Source organism: Anomalospiza imberbis, chromosome Z (genome assembly GCF_031753505.1).
Source record: "Anomalospiza imberbis isolate Cuckoo-Finch-1a 21T00152 chromosome Z, ASM3175350v1, whole genome shotgun sequence".
In the NCBI taxonomy this organism is placed as follows: domain Eukaryota; kingdom Metazoa; phylum Chordata; class Aves; order Passeriformes; family Viduidae; genus Anomalospiza; species Anomalospiza imberbis.
In genome coordinates, this window is record NC_089721.1 from 15,887,239 (window position 1) to 15,907,278 (window position 20,040).

Here is a 20,040-nt window from a genome sequence, read left to right on the forward strand (position 1 = left end):
GCAGTGGTGTTCTTCCCTCAGCTGTTACAACTTGCATTGTTGAGAGCACCTTCTACTCAAACAGTGTTTGACAGGATAACATTGAGCCATTTCAGCAAGCTTCTATTTTTCCCAGAATATATTCCTGCTCAGCTTCTGTAACTTCTGTTTTGCATATGTACTTTGGCATGTCATTTATTTAAAAAGAATTTCTAGTCACATAAACATGTCCCTCAGTTTAATATTATGGAATAATTGTGCAGGGATTATTCCAATCTCTGTTTCATCAATAAACCTGCAATATCTTTCAGAAATACTTCCAGAGTAAAAACATCTTGCTGTGGAAGAAATCAGCTGATTTTGGAAGCTTCTGTTTCATATATATGTAGGTGAATTTGCAGCTACATATGATGTACCAATAATTACACAGTAGTATTTGTTTTCACTTATGAGTAATAATTTACATTGAAGAATCCAAATCAAGGTAATATGCCATAGTCATAAACTGGCTACTTACTCAAGAAACAAAAACTTATCAAGTCAATTCTACACAGTGTTTATTTTATTTTCTTTTTCTTTCTTTTTTTTTTTTTTTTTTTTTTTGATAGTGGAAATCATGTATAAATCACAAACAGTACAAGTTCCCCATGTCAGCAGCTGACCACTTGACTGGGTCAGCTTCTGTTGATACTGTATTTTTAGTATAAAGTCAAGATAATATGGCAGTTAACTAATACTTTTGACTACAGTAAAGATACAAACTTTTGTAATATAAATTAATTGCCATTACAAAAAGGCAAGTGTATTAAGTAATACGGTACAAAAATCTGCAACTTCTATAAATATAATGAAATGCAGGAAGTTAAACGAAATAATACATCACAGATTTTTGTATAGCACATTTGAATAGGCAAGCTAAGATACACATGGAGCATTATACAGCAAGAAAGAATATCAAAACCCACTAAGACTGAACTTTTAAGCCATACAAATGCTAAAAGTACAAGTACAGGACACAACATGAAGCAGTTAAAATTACCAGCTCAGAGTGGGCAGACAAAGAAGCCTTACTGATGAGTTGTAAAGCATTAGGCAGCAGACAGAAGGTTGTCAAAACCAGCTGTTGTTGGATACTGATTGATAATGTTTTCATTCTGACGGCTGAGACACTGCAGACAGCCACAGGTCTGAGAAGAAGCCCAGTGTGGGCGCACACACATATACACACAAAGTAATTTAACAGATGGCTAAAGAACATTAAAGCACAATATCTTTTTTTTTTAAAGACAGTGTTCACTCCTTAATGAACTTGCATGGAAAGTAGAGCCTAGTGCCCAAGTTTATTCCACCTAAATGCAAACACATGTGAAAAGATTAAAACAAACAAACAAAACCCAAAGCAGTTAAGATTGGTTATCTGAATGAAAACTGCTTGGTGCTTACATATTCTACCATAGTCAGAGCATTCAACAACGCTATAGACAAGAAAGCGTGACATGAGCTGCTCTGAACATTGTTATCCCCTCATAAAAAGGTGAAGTTGTTTATAGACATTTAAAAGGTACACATCCATTAAGTCCATCTACAACACAAAACCACAGAAGTACTACATTCAAAGTAAAGTTAAGTGTTGGTCTTAGCCTTCAGCAGTTATGAGGTATTGTTTCAACCTGTGATGAGGAATGATCATTATATTAGTAAGAAAAAGCATACTCAAAATAATTCTGAAAATTAAAATCACTGCTTCTGTGCAGTTGACATTTGCCTAAAGAAAAAACACTGAAGTATCAAAAGGTCCTAGTCTAAATGGCCACTGGCATACTTCAAAACCACATTATCCCGGACTTCTTGGGCCTTTCCATATTAGTTATGTAGCACCTTCAAACAGTGCATAGCCGGGAGCTCACAGCCAAAAGGTAACTTGGAGCCACTAAAGTTTTTGGACCAGACAAACTCATTGATGGTAAAAATAAGTACAGCTTCAAGAATGGAAGAGTTGGGCTTATTTTCATTTCCTGTACCTTTTGGTCCATAACTAAACAAAAGCAGGGGAGATGGTAAAAAAATGTCATTTCACATCTTCTAACTTATGGCCAATGAAAAAGCAGTAAAAGCTTGGAATCCCTCATTTTGCTTCCCCAAACTGCCTGCCTTCTCTGGGAAATAATGCTCCTACTCCTCCTCCCTGCTTATTTTTCATTGTCCCTAAATAATACAGAAATTTGGGGACTTTGGTGAAATCTGGGGACACTGTAGCCTTTAAGCTCATGTCAGCAACATGAGAGTTTGGAAATGTAAATTAGATCCAGTTCCTGTTTAAATCCAGGGAAAGGAACCTCCTTAGCCGTCACAAGAGAAACTGATGGGCAGCTGGGTCCTGACTAAAGTGTGCAGAGAGAACTGAATCAAAGCAGGGCTCCTCTGTGCTTTAAAATGAACAATTCCAGTTCTTGGTTGTTTCTAAGAGTATTAGCAGTGAGACGATTGACCTGACAGGAAAGAGAAGAGAAAACAAAGCAAGGAAGCCCTTCAGGCTTCCTGCCTATTCCATCTCAAAATTAAAAAAGAAGTTTACCAGTTTTCCCAGCTTCTTTTTGATAATAGGAAGCAGTCACAATAGTGGAAGCAGTGCAAGAAATTCTTGGAAATTGAAAAGTAAACTAGAATACCTATTAGAAACATTTTGTTTAACAAAGAGCAAAATTACAATTAATAGAGAAATGGCTTTTATGAGCCTTCAAAAGCTGATGTTTACTATTTTCTTATCCCCAAATAAACTAGTAAGAAACTACAATAAATGTAAAACAGAAGATAAATGCTCAGAGTGGAAAGATATGTTGCTTAAAGCCCTGAAAACAAGGCATTGTGTGTTTCAAGACAGAAGCAGAGTTGATGAGGAACTAATGACACCTCACTCGAGTTTGTGTTTGCAGACACTTATGCACAAGGGTAGCTGAATGCACAAGGCACAGCATTCAAGGCGTGCACCAGTCCACTGACTGATCTGCGCATACCCTGTTGTCACTGTGAACCAGTGGCCCGGTATGTTTCTTCAATGGACAGAATCAGTTTATGAGTTTTTTAAAAATCAACAAAAGGCAGACAAAACACTGCAAATCTACAATGGGGAAAACACAGAAAGAAGAAAAGTGGACTGTGTTATATGTGACCCAAATCGACGTTTTCTAAATGTATTACAAATGTTGATTCCAATGACTACTTTTTCATCTTCTAAGTAACATTTAGCCCAGAGGAAGCTTGAAAGAACAAGATATAATCCCCTTGAAAAGAGAAGCGTATAGTACAAACACTGGAAGACCCTTAATTACGGGAAAGATGCCTTGGCAATGTTACAATAACAGTAGTAGTCTAAAATGAGTGATAAAGGAAGTATTTAAAACCACTTATACTTTTAACTAGTAATAAAGCCTCCACAGATGAACTTAGAGATATTTGCTCTGCTTTTCTTATGGAAAACTACTTTCAATGAAAATTATTACTTTATTCAACTTCTGTATATTTCTAAAATATTTCATATACTTCTAAAAATCTTTCTACTTATATCAACTGTCAGCTGATTTCCCAAGTACTGTTATCTGTGCACATCTGATTGTTAATTTACTTTCCAGCAAACTTCCAGCAAAATACCATACTGCCTCTGGCAGGGTTTTGCAGTGATTTTAGAAGAGACTCAACTACCTTGTGGAGTCCACCATCTCAACTGTGTTTTCACTTAGTAAAACCTCAGGAATAACCTTTGCATTAACATGAAACTCCTTGCCTTTTAGGTATCTTATTAAGGTTCTCAGTGGCTGTGCTTTTCCATAATGCGAGGTCAATAAACAAGCTAAATTAGACTCATAAATTCTTTAGAAATTACTTATTTTTTAAAATTCAAGGTAACACGTGGACTTCCTCCTTTACGGACTATGTTATTTTTGTGCGTGTAAATTTTTCTACCAAGGATGATCACGATGCATGAAAGCAACATGCAGTGTGCAGAAATAGTGGTAAACAAAGAGGAACTTTCTACTTCAGTAGTGTAGACCACTTTACTGGAAATAGCTGTGTACCCGATTCACAGAACATTTATTTTAACCAAAGGACATTCTGCATTAACTCTGTATGAACAACACATCACAGCTCAGCCTTGATACTACACTGTAATTAAGCTGTGACAGAGTGAGCAGGTACAGCGATGCGTGGGAACCTCTTCTTTCTCTTGGCTTTCACATTCTTGAAGGTTCGAAGTCTCTCTCTTCTAGCAAGTTTATTAGAAGGGAGAAGCTGTCTTTTACTGCCTCCATATCATCCAAGGAGCAGGGCTTAAGAATCCAGCGCTTTCCACGTGCAAGTGGCTCAAGTTCAAAATATTTTTTTATCTATTAAGAAAAAAAAGAGAGATCAATGCATTATATTATGACAACTCTCTGTCTCACATCTTAAAAACCAAACCAAACTAAACCAAACAAAAACATGTAGAAAATCAAGATATTCATTTTCAGAATCTTAGCCACAGCTGTTCTTATAACACAGGTTATATGACATGACCTGAAAGTGTTTTCTTTAGGGGGTGCTTGGAAGCTACCATTCTACCCATACATTTAACAGCATGGGAGGTCTGAGGAAGAATTGACTTGAGTCAAACAGCAAAGCACATGAAGCATGTGCTCAAAAACATATCCAAACCAGCAAATATAAATAAGAAATGGTGCTTTTATTTCAATGTTAAAAATATATGTTTCATTATACTCTTATTGGTAAACACTTAAGATATAGAATTTGTCACCATACTACTGTAACTTCACAAATTAAACATAAAAAATGTACAGATCCTAAACATTCCAGTCAAACATGAGCTATAGCACAGCATCTCTTTGTGACCAAGAAAATCCAATGAAAATTAAAATTCTTCCAAAATTACTTAGTTTTTCTAAAATTAAATGTAGAAGACTAACACACTAATGTTAGTAGGATAGTAGCATTATACATGAAACACGATACAGTTTCTTGGAAACACCAATCATTACTGACATTGCAACCACTGTCAAGACACAAACACAGACCCAGAAAGACTGAGAAAGGAAAGATTTTAATTTGGTAGTATACTCCAATCACTTTTCAAAAGAGAAGCTACAATATCAAAACAAGTTTTTGATGTCTCTTAGAAGAGAACAGCAGCCCACAGATTATACTGGCCCACAGTTTACTGTTTTCATTAAAATTTTAGTCTTTGAAGGTATTTGACCCAAGAGTCTACTCATGTTTGACTTGTCCAATAGAATTTTAGTTTTTACATACAAAACTTCATCACTCAGTTCCTGCTACTGTCCATATCAACAGAAATACTTAGTCCCGACTTAGTTTGCACATTATTGTTAATTGTAATTATTGCAAAATACTCTTAATTTTCTTTTAGCACAGACTGTGCCATAAATACACAGCACAGTTACAGGAAAGGTTACTCACAACATGGTAGGCAGTAGAGGCCCTAGACAGGCAACTGGAGCCACACTGCGTAAGGCTCTGTGTACAGAAGGAATGAAAAGAGGAAAGGAAAAAAAAGGCTTTCAAAGCCCATACAAACTGCAAAATCTCTGTGTAGCTCTTATAGTGTCTACTGATAAACAACAGTTTTGTTTATCCATTAATGTATTCTAATAGAAAAAAACAAGTTGAGTTGTATCAACTCACATAATTCAGAATTCAACCATGATCAGGCAGGCTTTCTTATTTTTTTAGAAAGGAATTTCAACCAGAATGTTTAGTGACAAATATTAGGGAAAAAAATGGTGGTTTTGAGAAAAGAACTTCTGCTAACCCAGAAACAACACTGTGAAAAAAATTAAATCTCTTTTCATCAAAGTAGAATTGTACCAATCACATTTGAAAACGAAGTGTGGTACTTGATATTCACTTCTCCTCAAACAAATTTAGAAATTATACCAGCTGAAATATATGGGGCTTCAACAAACCAGTATTTTAATAGCAACATACCAACTTTTTAGCATTGCTATCTCAGTGCCACACTAGTATCTGATATGTTAGTACACTTATATGTCATAAAAACCAAAATACTAATATCTACAAGGGATATATTGCAACTTTTCCAGCAACTTGAATTTACTCCCATTACTACACTGAGTTAATGGCACTGATCATAGTATTGGAAAAACAAGGCAAGGAAGCTCTTTTGCCTGTTCCAGCAGCAGCCTCCCTGACTGTCACACGAGGGGAGGAAGTAAAAGCTGCACGGGAAGATAACAAAGCAAGGTGTCAGTGCAGCTAGTGGATAGAGCTGCCCGCTGGTGTTAAGCTGACAAATATGGCTGAGTAATCTAAGATGTTTCAGACCCATAACCCAGAGGATGTCCACTACACCCCCTCTACTGGAAGACTATTGCCATCAGACCCTGGAGCTCACTGAAGTCAGTTCACAATCTTCTTTACACAGCCTCTTGGATTAAAGCTCTGCCATATGAAGGAAGGTCATTACATTTTAAGGACAGCACTTGGGTTTTAAAGTAGAAACACATGCTCAAGGAAATGATGGCAGTAACTAGCATTGAGCATTTGTGGGCAAATACAACACAAGTTACCAAGTTCTAGCCAAGAAAAATACAATGCCTTTAAGCTATATTTCAGTGACTGCAGATGCCAACAAATTTAGTAAAACAAATTTTGCAGATAAATTATTTGGATACCCAAAGTTGATCAAAATGCATTTTTTTTCTGCTTCTATCTGTATAATCAAAATGTTACTAAATCAGTGATGCGCTGTCATCATTTTTCACACTAAGGAACAGTTCAGAGTATCTGCAGTAATAGATCCTAGATGAATGCTGAAATGAAAGTGTTTGTTAGGTGGCTTTTTTTAAAATGTGAGGGTTTGATACTGGCATGAAAACACAACCGCTTATGTTCACAAGAGTTATTTCATTCATGCCTTCTGCAGGAAAAAAAAAAGATTTGCTAGATGACTCGTGTCTAATACTAATCTAGAAAAAAAACACTAATTGGCTTACAAATAATAACTAACTAAACCAGAAGTGGCACAGAAGTGATTTTTCATAACCCAAGGGACACTTTGTGGTGTGTTACTATACTTCCTCATTTAAACTTCATACCACAACGGATTTTGCTAAACCTCAAGGTTTTGCAAGCAGGCTTTCTGGACTTTGAAACTTCCAGAAAGAAGTTTGCAGACCAAAATATTTTCCAATTTACTGTAACTTCTTCTGCCTTCAACTCAGGAGAAGTCATTATGTTCTAAAAGCAAGTACTTTTTCTAGACTTGAAAAAAGAATCATTTTTTACATGCAACAGATGAAATGTGAAAAGACTGACACAATCAGATGCCCAACTCATTTTATACAGTTGAGTTTTCCACTGGAATGCACTCAGCTTTCCATCCATATTTGTTTTTGTAGTTCCTTTCTGCCCCGCTGACCATCATCCACACTCATTCCCTGCAGATTTCCTAAGAAGATGTACACTGATCACCAAAGTGTCCAAAGAAAGCTGAAATTCACTGAATACTCACACACCTAGGTAGTTCTTCCATAATCAGCAGTTACTATTTAACAGCTCCCTTCAATCACACTAGCACAAAGGGGTGAGTTCCTAAGAGAAGTTCTTCTCTTCCCCTCTGCACAAACAGTGAAAAGCTTTCAGCCTGCTCATGGATGCTGAAGTGAAATATAAAGACTCAAACATTTTTCAGAAGTCTGCTGCATTAGGTGCACATTTACATACTGGCTTTGCATTTTAAAGAGTTTACTTTGAGATTACTAAATTTTTAAAGATATAATCTTGGAAGAAAATACAACCAATTAAATCTAACTTTAAGACTTCTTTACTAATTTTTAAAGGATATTACTGTATGTCTTGACTCCACATGGGGGCCTTGTTTTATAGAGAACCTGACATTGTATTTACGCCACATTCTGAAGTCAATAAAATCTAACAATACATTTGCAATTCCCACTCTTCTCACACTCCACCTTCTAAGTCCTATTCTACTGGCACAATACACTAAACATATGGTTATCAAATGTTGCTTAACCTACGTGCTAGAAAAGTCAAGACACAATAAAAAGGATCAGTGCCCAGAACCTCAGCTGGTGTAAATTATCATAGCAGTGTGGAACTGATGTTACTAAATTGATATACGTAAGCTGAGTAACCAGGCCCTGCTGAAAGCTTTTCTATGTTCTATTACTGAACTTCATCATCTAGCCAGTTCACCACCCATGTGAACATAAGATCTATAGGAAAACTTAGATGTTCTAATATATGAGAAGAGTTATCTCTATTATTCAACATGAAAAAAAGCTGATTGGAAGCATTATTTTTCATTCAAATTCAAAATTATACTACCAAATCTCATCAACATAGAAGAGCTTCCAGGCCACTGTGACTAATCTGTTGTAAACAAATACAGAATTCAGAAAGTCACTTACATTACCAGGCTGGTAAATGGAGAACTTAATGAATAAAATATTTTTTCATTCATTGCTGTTTTATTGAAAAATTTCATTGGGACAAAAAAATTGTAACAAAACATGTATATTATATCCGATCAAAGGCTGCCTAGTCTTGTCAGTGTCCCCACTAGACTAAATTTTTGAAAGACTTTCACAGGACTTACCAATTATTACTGCAAAAGGGTGACTGATGAAGGTATGAATTGAACTAAAATAATCTAATTTGCTGAATGCATATATTAACCATAAGACATGGTTCATTCATCCATTCCAAATCTGCATGGCCAAGAAACAAAGTAATAATGGGAGACTGGAGTAGCCCATATTAACACTGTGAAAGTTTCACTGAGCTCTGATGCTGATAATATCTTTTCAGACATCATAAAAATCTGCTTTTTGGAGCAACCATTTAGAAGACACAGCAGAGAGAGGGAATTTTGCTTGCTGTCTCTACAAGAAACAGACAAGCTGTCTATAACAATTTCTGTGCAAATTCAATATATTTGGAGAAGAGAAAAAGCCAAGAGTACTTTACTTTACATAGCATTAAGTTTTAAAAAGGGAAACTACATAAAATTTGTAACTTAAAGAAAATTAACCCTGCAGCTAAAAAAGTAAAATGCTTGCAGGTGGCACAGAAAAATACCATAATTAGAGGCTCAGAGTATATTTATACTGCTTCAGAAGACTTTAAAATAAACAAAAAAAGCTTTCACCAGTTGCAGTAACGAAAAGGATGGCATTAGAGGTAAAAGAAGTCAAGTCTAAAAAAAGAAAAGAGAAAACAAAAGAAAGAAAATTCTGGCAAATTAAATAGAAACCACTAATGTTGACCTACTAACCATAGAGCAGAACTCATTACTTAAATCACCACTGATGCTAAAAAGTAAATTGAAATCCACTCTAGCTTATGTTGGTGTGCTTGACTACAAACTGCACTGCCTCCTGAGCTGCTACATTAACTTTTCTGCTGGTTCTTTTCTGAGTACAGTGATTTGTAGGATTGTGTGGAGTGGACTGATAACCACTTAATCTTAAATCAACTAGTTCAATCCACTGTTATACAGGAGTTTATATGTCCATGCTTTTCCTGAAAAATCTGCTAGAAAGCTTCCTATCTGACAGTCCACTTGGCTAAAAAGGACCTCCTGTCTGACCAGAGCAGCTGTAACATGCACAACTCTCAGCCAAAGTTTTGTAATATTTATTCATCCTACAGAGACACTTCACTTCTCCTAAAAAGATACTTCACGTATGCCTGCTCGTATGCTTCTTCTTAACAGTGATCTCATCCTTGTCTAGAGGGATCCTTGTAATGCACCTATGCATCATAAGCACTCCTCCTAAAGCACCTGTACCTCATGTTTATTGATTCCATATGCAATATCTCTTACACAACAGGGAGGAGAATGAAAGTGCCTCAGCTGATGAGAAGGGATGGTGATGTGCTGTGGTCTGGAGAAATCTATGCACAGGTCTACTCCCAGGAATGCCAGCGGAGGTCCAACAACACTGTCAGCAACAGAAATGCTTTTATATTCTAGCTCTTTGAGGATATGTATTTCACTGCTCACCAACTTCAGTGTGCTAAGGAATCCAAAGTCTGTATGCACAATGTTAAAACTTTGCAATGAGTCCATTAAGTACATATGATAATCAGATTTATGTAATTGAGCTGCCTTTTTTTTAACTTTAAAATATAACCTGCTGAAGTAAAATAAAAAGAAAAAACAAGTCTGTCTTCTTCAGCATTTCTGTGTCATAGCAGGGTAAACAAATTCTGTAGACAAGATTACAAAACAATCAGAGGCTTTTTAGAACATCTCACAAGTAGTGGTGACTGCTTTACAAATTGGTATTTCTAGTTTGTACAGTTTTACAATTTTTTTTAAGATTTTTGCCTTTTATAAAAGACTACCTGAAACATATCCAACTCAACTTTGTAAGAGAGCTGGATGATATTTTTGGCTTCTAAGTCTTTACAAAGGGGAATACAGTCACTTAAAGTAATGTACACAGTGCTTTGTGCATGTTTCCATCCTTGTTATCTCCAGTGGCCACAAGTCACAACACTTTTCAGATTACAAGTGATAGTTGAAAGAAATGTATTTTAAAGAAGATAACTAACTATTCAGAATGAAGAAATAGGATGCCTGACAAATCCACAGAGCCACACTATTCCAGAGAGCACAGATTATTGGCAAATACAAGCAGGAGACAAGAAAAGGGGGAGTGAGCTAAAGAGCTGGAAGGTTTTTAAAACAGACAAGTTGGGGTGTTTTTTTTACAGATAGACAGAGTCGTGTTACAATGGGTCTGGAAAAATAAGATGGATGAGAGTGAGGACAGAAAATTGCAGAGGTTGCAGAAGTACCACTGAGAATTGTATGTGGATGGAAGCAAAGATAGGCTTTGAGAAGCCACTAGGATCCATGAACTCTTTGCACACACTCTTTGTGTTACCACACAACAGTGTACTACAGTGCATTAGATTTTTTTGTTAGATTCTGTTGTTTTGTACAAAAGAAATAGTAAATTGTGTAGCTGCCAAAAACATACACCTATACTTTCCCTTCCATGTCTTATTGACCCAGGATATTCCTTTCATATAAGTATGTGCTTTTCTTACAACTGGAAGAAATAGAAATAACACGAGAAGAGCAGCAGCATACCTATATAGGGAAAAGCTGACTTCCAGATGAAGATTCATATAACCATATAACCAGAAAAACAAGATAAGGGCTCACAATTATCCAACCCTAGAGTGAGTGAAAGAGCATCTTGAGTGATAAGGGAAACAAGAACAAAGAAGAGGATACTGTACAAATATGCATGCAATGAAAGCATAGTAAATTTTTTTTTCCTTTAATGCCACTTTAATTCTTTATTTTACTTCAAAGAATTACTCAGAAGTGAAAATGAAACATCACTTTAAGTTACTGCTCCTTTTACTTTCTCTCTTACTCACTGTGTTTTATTAAGTACTGTGGGCTGCCACAGATAACTGTCTGACAGTTACGTACTTACACATAAAGTGTTAGAATATAAAATCCTAAAGAGTAATGCTGAAAATTAGCTCTGGTTAAAGATAGCTATTCGGAGGACATCTAAAATTCACATATCTTTTTTTCCTGCACATAGAGCACAAATATAAAAATTGCCAATTTACTGTATATAAGGACAATTTTCTATTTTAGTGTATTCTTAGCACATCCTAGTATATTCTAAGCTGTACTGAAAATGATTGATTGAATATAAGATAAATTTAAACTTAGGATATCTAATTTAAGTTACTATTGTTGCCCTAATCTGTTAACAAAAAGTATAGAATGGAACATATCCAAAGATAATTTTACAGGAAATCTACTGAAGAGTTTACTATACCACCAGTCATCTCCTCTCTACAATGTCTGACTCAGGTTTGTTTATGTTATAACTTCAGTTAAATAGCTTAAGGAATTCAAATAACTAGTAGAGACTCAACACTCAAGACCTTTAGGAAACATCTTTCAGAGACTCAGAGTTTTTGTAGCATCATTTTTTCTTAAATAGACTGCAGGTACTCATGGTTTACTTCCGAATATAAAACTACTGACAGAATATGCTGATTTAAGCAGCAAAATATGCTAGTTTTATCTACAGATTGTGGTTTGAACTAGTAACAACATTGAGACACAAGTACACAAGTGCTGAGATTTTCCCCCCCATCCCAATAAAGTTTACCTGTGATGTTGAATGTCAAAATAACCTTTAGAGTAGTGAGAAGTCCAAAGATCAATCCTTATTATGCCATCCTTTCTGTAAATAGCATGTTTTCTGTTCCAATAGCAGATAAGTAGTATTTTCTGGAGAAGTGCATGTGTGATGATTCATCTGCATTTGCCTGAACATGTACATAAATCTAGCACTTGAACAAATAACATCTGTATACTGTGCCCACATCTGCAAAGCACCAAAACACTGTATGGACATGTACCCTTGTATCAGCAGCAAAGAGCAGGATTTCTAAGGGCTTTGTGGTTGGCTCCTCACATTCACACTGCTGATACTGTTCCAAGTTAACAGTCAGATTGAGCACAAAAGAAAAGTCACTCAGCAGCAGCTGTGGTTTTGTGAGGGGTGTGCTCCCACAAGCAGACACATACAGCAGTAGTGCCTACTTCCCTTGCTTCTTTCCAGGTACAGAGCACAGCATGTTAGTATAGGATGGTTCCAACCTCCCTTCAGGTCTTTTGCCAATGGGAGAACTATTTGTTATACAAAGTCTGCATAGAGGCAGTGGAAGCCCTGAACTAACTGCAATTAACCATTCCTTGTTCAAAAGCAGAAACTGTGTAATAAATCCATTTGAAAAAATTAACCAAAAGTACTTGTTAAGTAAAAATTGTTCCCAGAGACCATGCCACAGGTTCAGTTCCTGGCTGTCAGAATGCCACAGGCTCTGTGACCCTCCCAGCTGCTCCAGCACCAGGAACTTCTGTGGAACCTCTTTCTGAGGATTTCTTTCTGCCCTGTGGTTAGGGGATGCAAGTCTCTACTTTGTGTTTTCTAGATCCATGCCTCTGAGAAAATTAATGCCTCCAAACTCACAGCAAGCCACCATTTAAAACTACTATTCCAGGCAGCTCCATACTCATCTATTTCTTGATACTCTTTAACTCTCCACCTAGAATTACGGCAGAATCCCTCCAGGTTTTCTGACCAGGGCTTGCTTGAGTAAGGCCTCCTCCCTGCTTTCAGATTTCTTCATAACACACAAGGATACCAAGAGAAAAATTACACAGCTCAATTCAGACATAGTCCTGTACACAGGAGAACATCCATGTGCAAACCAAACCTGCCACTAAAATGATAAGAAATGCATGAGCATAGATATGGAAAAAAAGTGAGCACTTTACAGCAAGACAGAATGTGTTAAGTCAAGTAAATGGGAAGTAATATTAACAAACTAATTTGCATTGAGATTTGCTGCAGTGGTGCTGGAAAGCACCTGACAGCATTTGTAAAATTTATGGTCTTCTTAAAGGAGAGCTACTGAAAATAATATTGAAGCAGTGTAAAACAGGTTTTGTAATAAAGCTATCATTACTTTAAGTGAATTAAGGCTTTCCTTTGTACACGCCAACTACGGAATACCTTTAAAGTCATGAAAAGCCAGATTATTTCTGAAGAAAAGCATCTGGAGGCAGGTGTTATGGCCTAGTAATGCCCCAATTATCATGACTGTACCAATGAAAAACAAAAGCAGATACTTGTCAAGTGATTTTAGCAGAAAGGGAAACCTGGCTTTTGCAAGCTGACAGACAGCTCCTTCCCTCCACCTTTGGATGTGGCTTGCTGTTTTACCAACAGGCCCTAGCATTACACCTGGGGTAAGCACTGCACTGAAAATGAAATCAAATATAGAAAATGTATAGCTGACACTAACTTTTTATGAGGATGAGAAGTTTAATATCATTTGACTAAAATAACTTAATACAATGGATTTTTCTAAGATTTTTCCGCTTACCTTAGAAAGTAACCTGTCTATTGAAAACTGTGGTATAATAGAAGTAAAATCACCTCTTTAAATTCTGAGGTTCTGGTGCTCAACATAAGTCAGAAATCTGCACATTTGCAATTCCTAATTGAGTTTACTTTACATTAGAAATCATAGGCTAAGTTTGCTGACTACTAGTGACAAACTAAAAGGTTATAACCACTAGCTTTTACAGACCATATTCAAAATTGGTACCATTTTACCACTTCCTGATAATGAATTATTATATATGTCTACAGCTAAAAAGACCATAACTAAATACTCCTTACCAAACCAGGAAAGGTTCTGTATATTGAAGCTAACAAGTTTAAATTTCAAGCTCACATATGAGAAACAACCAATTATCCTGTCTGAAACACAGCCTTGTAAAACTCTCAGTTACTTGTAAAATGGTCTGCTACACACGAGTAAGATGTTGTTTAAATGAGTTGTTTGACTAGATGCATTCACCATGAAATTGATTCTTTTAAAGCATTATTTTTAAACTTGATACAAGTTAACTGCATAAACTGAAAATGGGAAAAATCTGGCATTATAAAGCGTAAGTTGCAGTATGAGTTTAGTATTTTATGAGGTCAAGGGTTACTTGAATGAGAAACCCATCAAAAATAAATAGCCATTTGTGAGGCAGTAATTGAAAGGTTTAATATGATTAAACTATTCTGCTATTTCTATGCCAAGATGTATAGTATATTATCTACTGTTATATCATCACTGCCTGTGCAACTCCAAAGTATTACAAAGGCAATAAAACAACAAATAGAACATCTTTCAACCATTAACACCAAAAATAAATCTGAGTTGTGATCTGAGTCTGAAAGTAGCACTATATAATAGCTTTTTTCTTGGCACTTCCAGTTAGATTTAGTACTACTCTCCTGTTATGCCTATTATTCAGTGAGTGGCATAAGGGGATAATCAGCAACAAGTTACTGAATATTCTTCTATCTCCAGCTCAGAGACACAATTTTCAGCTTTACATTTCATTTCAAAGAAAAAGAAACTATTGCAAGGAGATAATGAATTTAAGTATATATATATATATATTAAAAAATACCATTAAAAATATGTTCTTAAATAACATTTTAGATTTGAATTTTTTGCACAGTCCTATATAAACAGACAGACAGATCATGCTAGTTTTGTTACCTTTTAGTTACTTGAAAGACTAGAAATTGCAAACTAATGTTTTATGTTTGCTTCCATAACTGAAAAATGGTTTAATTGTTTTATAGTGAATCAGTGTACTAATGGTATGCTGCTAATAATTCAGATACTTCAGTGACTTATAACAAAAAGGTCTACTTGGTAAAGAGCTAGAATTTTAAATACTAATGATGTAATATTACCAACTGTCTTCTCACTAATGAAACCACCTCCTTATAAGATGAAGCATTAACAACAATTTTTTAAAAAATTAACATTAGAAAGTGTTTTATACATTGCTCCAGAAAAGCAGGAGAAGATGCAATGCTTCCTACTGCTATACTGTTTTGGAGATGGATCAAATTTTTGAGACTTCAAATAAATAAGTATTTGCACATTGTACAGCAATTTACTCAACATGCAGTGAAGAGTGCCACCAGCCATACTGTTTTATAAGACCGGTTGCAGACAGATGAATAGAAATGACAGTGTCATCATCATGTCAGTCAGACCACAGGCAGTGCAGCAGGAATTGGAGAGGGTAAGTAGAGATCAGCCATTTAAAATGGCTTTAGATGACTTACAAGCAATAAAACATCCTGCTTCTAAAGATGTCTAATCCATGACAGCAAATATTACTTAATATTTAAAAAAATCCAGTCCAGCTAGTAGTACATCAGCTTGATGTTTGCCAGCTAGAAAGCATGAATCTGCAAAATCTCCTTAAACATTTGAAGAGTATCCTGAAAAGTGAACAATGCTTAGAAAAATCAAGACTGAACAGTGACTTCTGTAACAGAAAAAAAAATGTTTCCTTTGTTTCCTTCACAAGAGTTTAAATGTACTAACAGTATTTATCAGTAAAAAGAAGGTAGAAATTAAATCACCTGGGTTTACATTAAAGACAAGCATGGACAAAGAAATACAACTGGATCCTATAAAAAAATCCACTGTCCTGTGATCTGATTAGATCTTCATCTGTTCTTGTGGGAGGGAACAGCAATTATTATTGAGAGAGAATTCTCATTGAATTCTCAATAAGAGAGCTCATTTCATACAAAACATATGCAAGAACAAAATGCTTCTAGTAGGATTTGACTGCTCCATTTTTAATTAAAAGTTGACATATCTGACTTTTCTGAATTTTACCAGAACTGTTAGACAAAACAAGAAGTTCTTTCCCTTTTAGCCTTGTCTGTTTTTATGGATACAGTATATGAAGACAAAAAGCCAATGAAACTACATTTGAATTTATACTGTTCTAGTTATATAGCCCGGACACTCACAAGGCATATATATATATATATATATATATATATATATATATATATATATATATATATATATATATATATATATATATGAACCAATCCTTATTTCTGTGAACACTCTGTCACTTACTTTGCCCAATGAATTTTCTAACCTAAAGGGCAAACACGAACAGTTCAATTATTTTCTATTCAGTATCTAGAGTATATGATTGATGAGCTAAGTTGTTTAGTTTGGCTTCTTCATTAGATAACATTTTAAAGCATGTCATTAACAAGACAGATAATCCAATAAACAACAACATTTATGTTTGTGCATAAATACCCTGAATAATGTGCAACTTCTCATTCTCTATTTTCTTTTCACTACAAACATTCAGAGATATTAAGTTTATTATCAGTTATGCAGTTAATTCATGCTTGATATAGCAGTGTAAGAAAGGTACTGGATTGCACTTTAGATATCAATTACACCTTAGTCTACAAGCAAGAACGTCACAGCTTGTATCATATAAAAGCATAAAGTGACATTGTCATTAAAATGGCTCCCCAAAAATGCACAGCTGAAGCAAAAGGAGAAATACGATGTCTTGTTAATGTCCTATCCAATACTGTTATGTCTTGTTCAGCTCTTCCAATGTCTTGATGGGCTATAAAGAAGTAAAATCACTTGGTAAAAATGTTTTACTAATAGAGCAGTCCATCTACCTATAACCAGTACCAATATGCAAAACACCCAGCACAACAGAAACATATTTTATGGGAAAAAACCCCTAACATTTATGGTCTTACACTTTGATATTAGCACATACTTAGCACTTACACTTTGCAAGACACTGTGACACCACAATGATGTAGACCACACTCTGTCTGATACAGACAATTCTGGAACATTTTGAACATAGTTTGTGCTTAAAGCTGATAACATTAAGAAGGAAACAGCATGGAGAAAAATTAGCAGAGACATTAAAAAGACAGAGCCAAAATAATCCCTTTGCCTACGATTGCTAGCATTAATATATTTTACAGCCATGATCTAGGCCACCTTCCTGCAGAAGGAAGCTAGTGCAAAGAAGTGGGGGTCAAACCTAGAGTGACATGGTTCACTGAATGACCAAACAGAGGTCTACATATTTTCCTTAAGGCTGCTGGCACTGGTTTTGGCCTAGAAGCCTCTAATGAACAAAGAGAGCTCTGATCCCTTCTGGAGACACTCATATATGATTAAGATCCAACAATAAAGCACTTTGATCCACTGAGTTACAGAAAGATTGGATGTTTCCTGAAGAAGTCATTTCGGGTGAAAATGAAAGAGAAGAAAAAAAGAAAATTTTCCTGATCAGGTCAAACTTACTGAGACAGCACTCTTCGCACATTTGACATTCATTGTATTCTCTTGAGATTTTTGACGCTTTGGAAAGATGACAGATGACTGAGGTAAGGAAAAGAGGAGTGAACTGTGGCATCAGTGTCTCAAAATCAAAGAATAAATTTAACTTTTTGAAGATGGAATAAGATTCTTTTTCAAGAGAAGGAAATTGAGTTAGGTAATGCAAGACATATTGCAACAAAGGAGGACATACAACCACTACAGCAAATTGGATGGCATCTTTCATAGATATGTTTGAAAAGCTTGCAGCACCACAGTCAAAAATACATTCTTCCTCATGTTGACGTAGCTGAAAACAGCAGGAGATATATGGGTAAGTCTATAAAAAAATCTCGGAGAATGAACACCTGGTTTCTTTAAAGTAATCTTTCTATCTTGACACCAATATACTTCACATAACCCAAGAGAATTAAAGGCCTGTTTGAAGTTAGAAGAGCATGTTCTTGACATACCATTTGGAGGAGTATTTAGTTTTTTTCAACAGACATAAGTATTAAGCACAGGTGATAGATTCAGATCCACAGGAATGAACGGAGGCTGGAATGTCTAGACAACCAGGAAAGCATAACACAGGTGTGACAACTCTGCTTGACTATCACATTCCAACATTTTCAGTATAAACTAAATAACTTCCATCATCTGTTGATATAAAAGCAGAAGAGGAAAAACATATTTGGCTTTGTCTACTACAAATGTCTACTCCTAATAATTTATATTGGAACCTAACTCTCCTGTTCATATTTGGGTTGGATGCTTCTAAGTCCACCTGGGAATGGCTCAGCTCTCTGGTTATCCAGGACAACAGTTCTTAGTTGAGAAAATACTTCAAATTATTTGTCACTGGTATAGTCAGACTGCTCATACTTGAATGCTTTTCATGTGGCTGTCCTACTGGACTGCAGGTGATTTTTGCTCAAAAAGAAAATCTTCATAGCTTAAATTTAAACTCTAACTTCTTGTATCCTTTGCTAATGTATGTGTTTTATGATTCCTCATGCACAAAACAAGCAAAACACACTCTCTTTCCCCAGATGATTTTTAAAAACCAATGATGTGGAGCTGCACTGGCAGCCAACTACCAAAACCAGGAAAGCTGAGGTGAAAGCAAAGGGAATCAACAAGGTACTAACCCTGAAAGTAAAATCTATTGTTTTTGTTTGTCATAAAAGGAGATTTGCCACCAGTCAGGTACCATGAAAGATAATATGACCCTCTATAAACTACTCAGTTTTATAGTGCTATAATACCAGATGAATATTAAATAAATCTTGAACTATTATGCGCATTACACATGGAAGGCAATTAAAGGTTAATATGCTCCTTAAAACAGTATGACTAAAAAACATATGTGAAAATAGTATTTTCCATCTCTCACAGATTGAGGTACAGTTTACCTATTTTGGAGTTCAAGTTATGGAAAAGTTTTACTTTTTCTGATGCTTTAGGATTTTAGCTTTTATATTTTTCATATATTTGTAATCCTGTAATTCTTTAGTCTGTAACTCTAAACTCCATATTCAGTGTTAACTAGTGTCTTCACATTTTGGTCAGACAAAACAATTCCTCTCTAGGTCTGGGAATCAAGGACACCTCACTGTCTCAGGCCCCAAAAAATGTAAACAAAAGTGAGCTGGGGGGCGAGCAAACTTGGAGTAAATGACTTCATTACCTGAAATTGTAATTGGAGATTAACTCCCAATATGCAAATGGACCAAACTTACAAAAGTCTGAAAACCTGTGACCCATCATCCATTTTTGGGTGTAGTCCATGGGTGGGCTCTGTCTACCCTAAATGTACCTGAAGGCCCTTCAATAAGTATTACTGCTTTTTATTCTCTTAATTTTGTCTGGCCTCTGTTTTTAGGTAAGCCTGAAAAGGCATCATTCCTATCATACACCTACAGTATAGCATGTTGAGCAGACAGTTGATCGGCAAAATCTTTGGTAATTAATGTTTGATTACTCCTGTCATAATTTCTTCTGCTTCACGGAAGATAATCTCTAATTAATAATTTAATTTTAATCAACTAATTAAAAATGTATTAGACACCATTTGCTATTACAACTCCACGAAAAGGAGACACTTTAACAAATCCATTAGACAAGTACAGATACAATTTTTGGAACTACAGAACTGTGGACAAAAAACCAGTCTCTTTTGAAAAACTGGCAGTGGACTGACCTATGAATTAGCAGAGGGGCAGGAGTTTGGACAACAGCACTCTCCCATTA

At 35.6% G+C, this 20,040-nt stretch overlaps 1 protein-coding gene across 10 annotated transcripts in view; it reads right to left on the reverse strand.

Annotated features, from left to right (window-relative positions):
- Nucleotides 1-519: 519 nt before the first annotated feature.
- The window catches only part of ARL15 (ADP ribosylation factor like GTPase 15), a 262,518-nt gene continuing 242,997 nt past the window's right edge, over nt 520-20,040 (reverse strand). For all 10 annotated transcript variants that reach the window (XM_068177293.1, XM_068177301.1, XM_068177294.1 and 7 more), the window contains one exon: nt 520-4,361. In XM_068177293.1, coding sequence (XP_068033394.1) covers nt 4,209-4,361 — 153 coding nt within the window. In that variant the 3' untranslated portion in view covers nt 520-4,208. The remainder of the gene's footprint in view (nt 4,362-20,040) is intronic.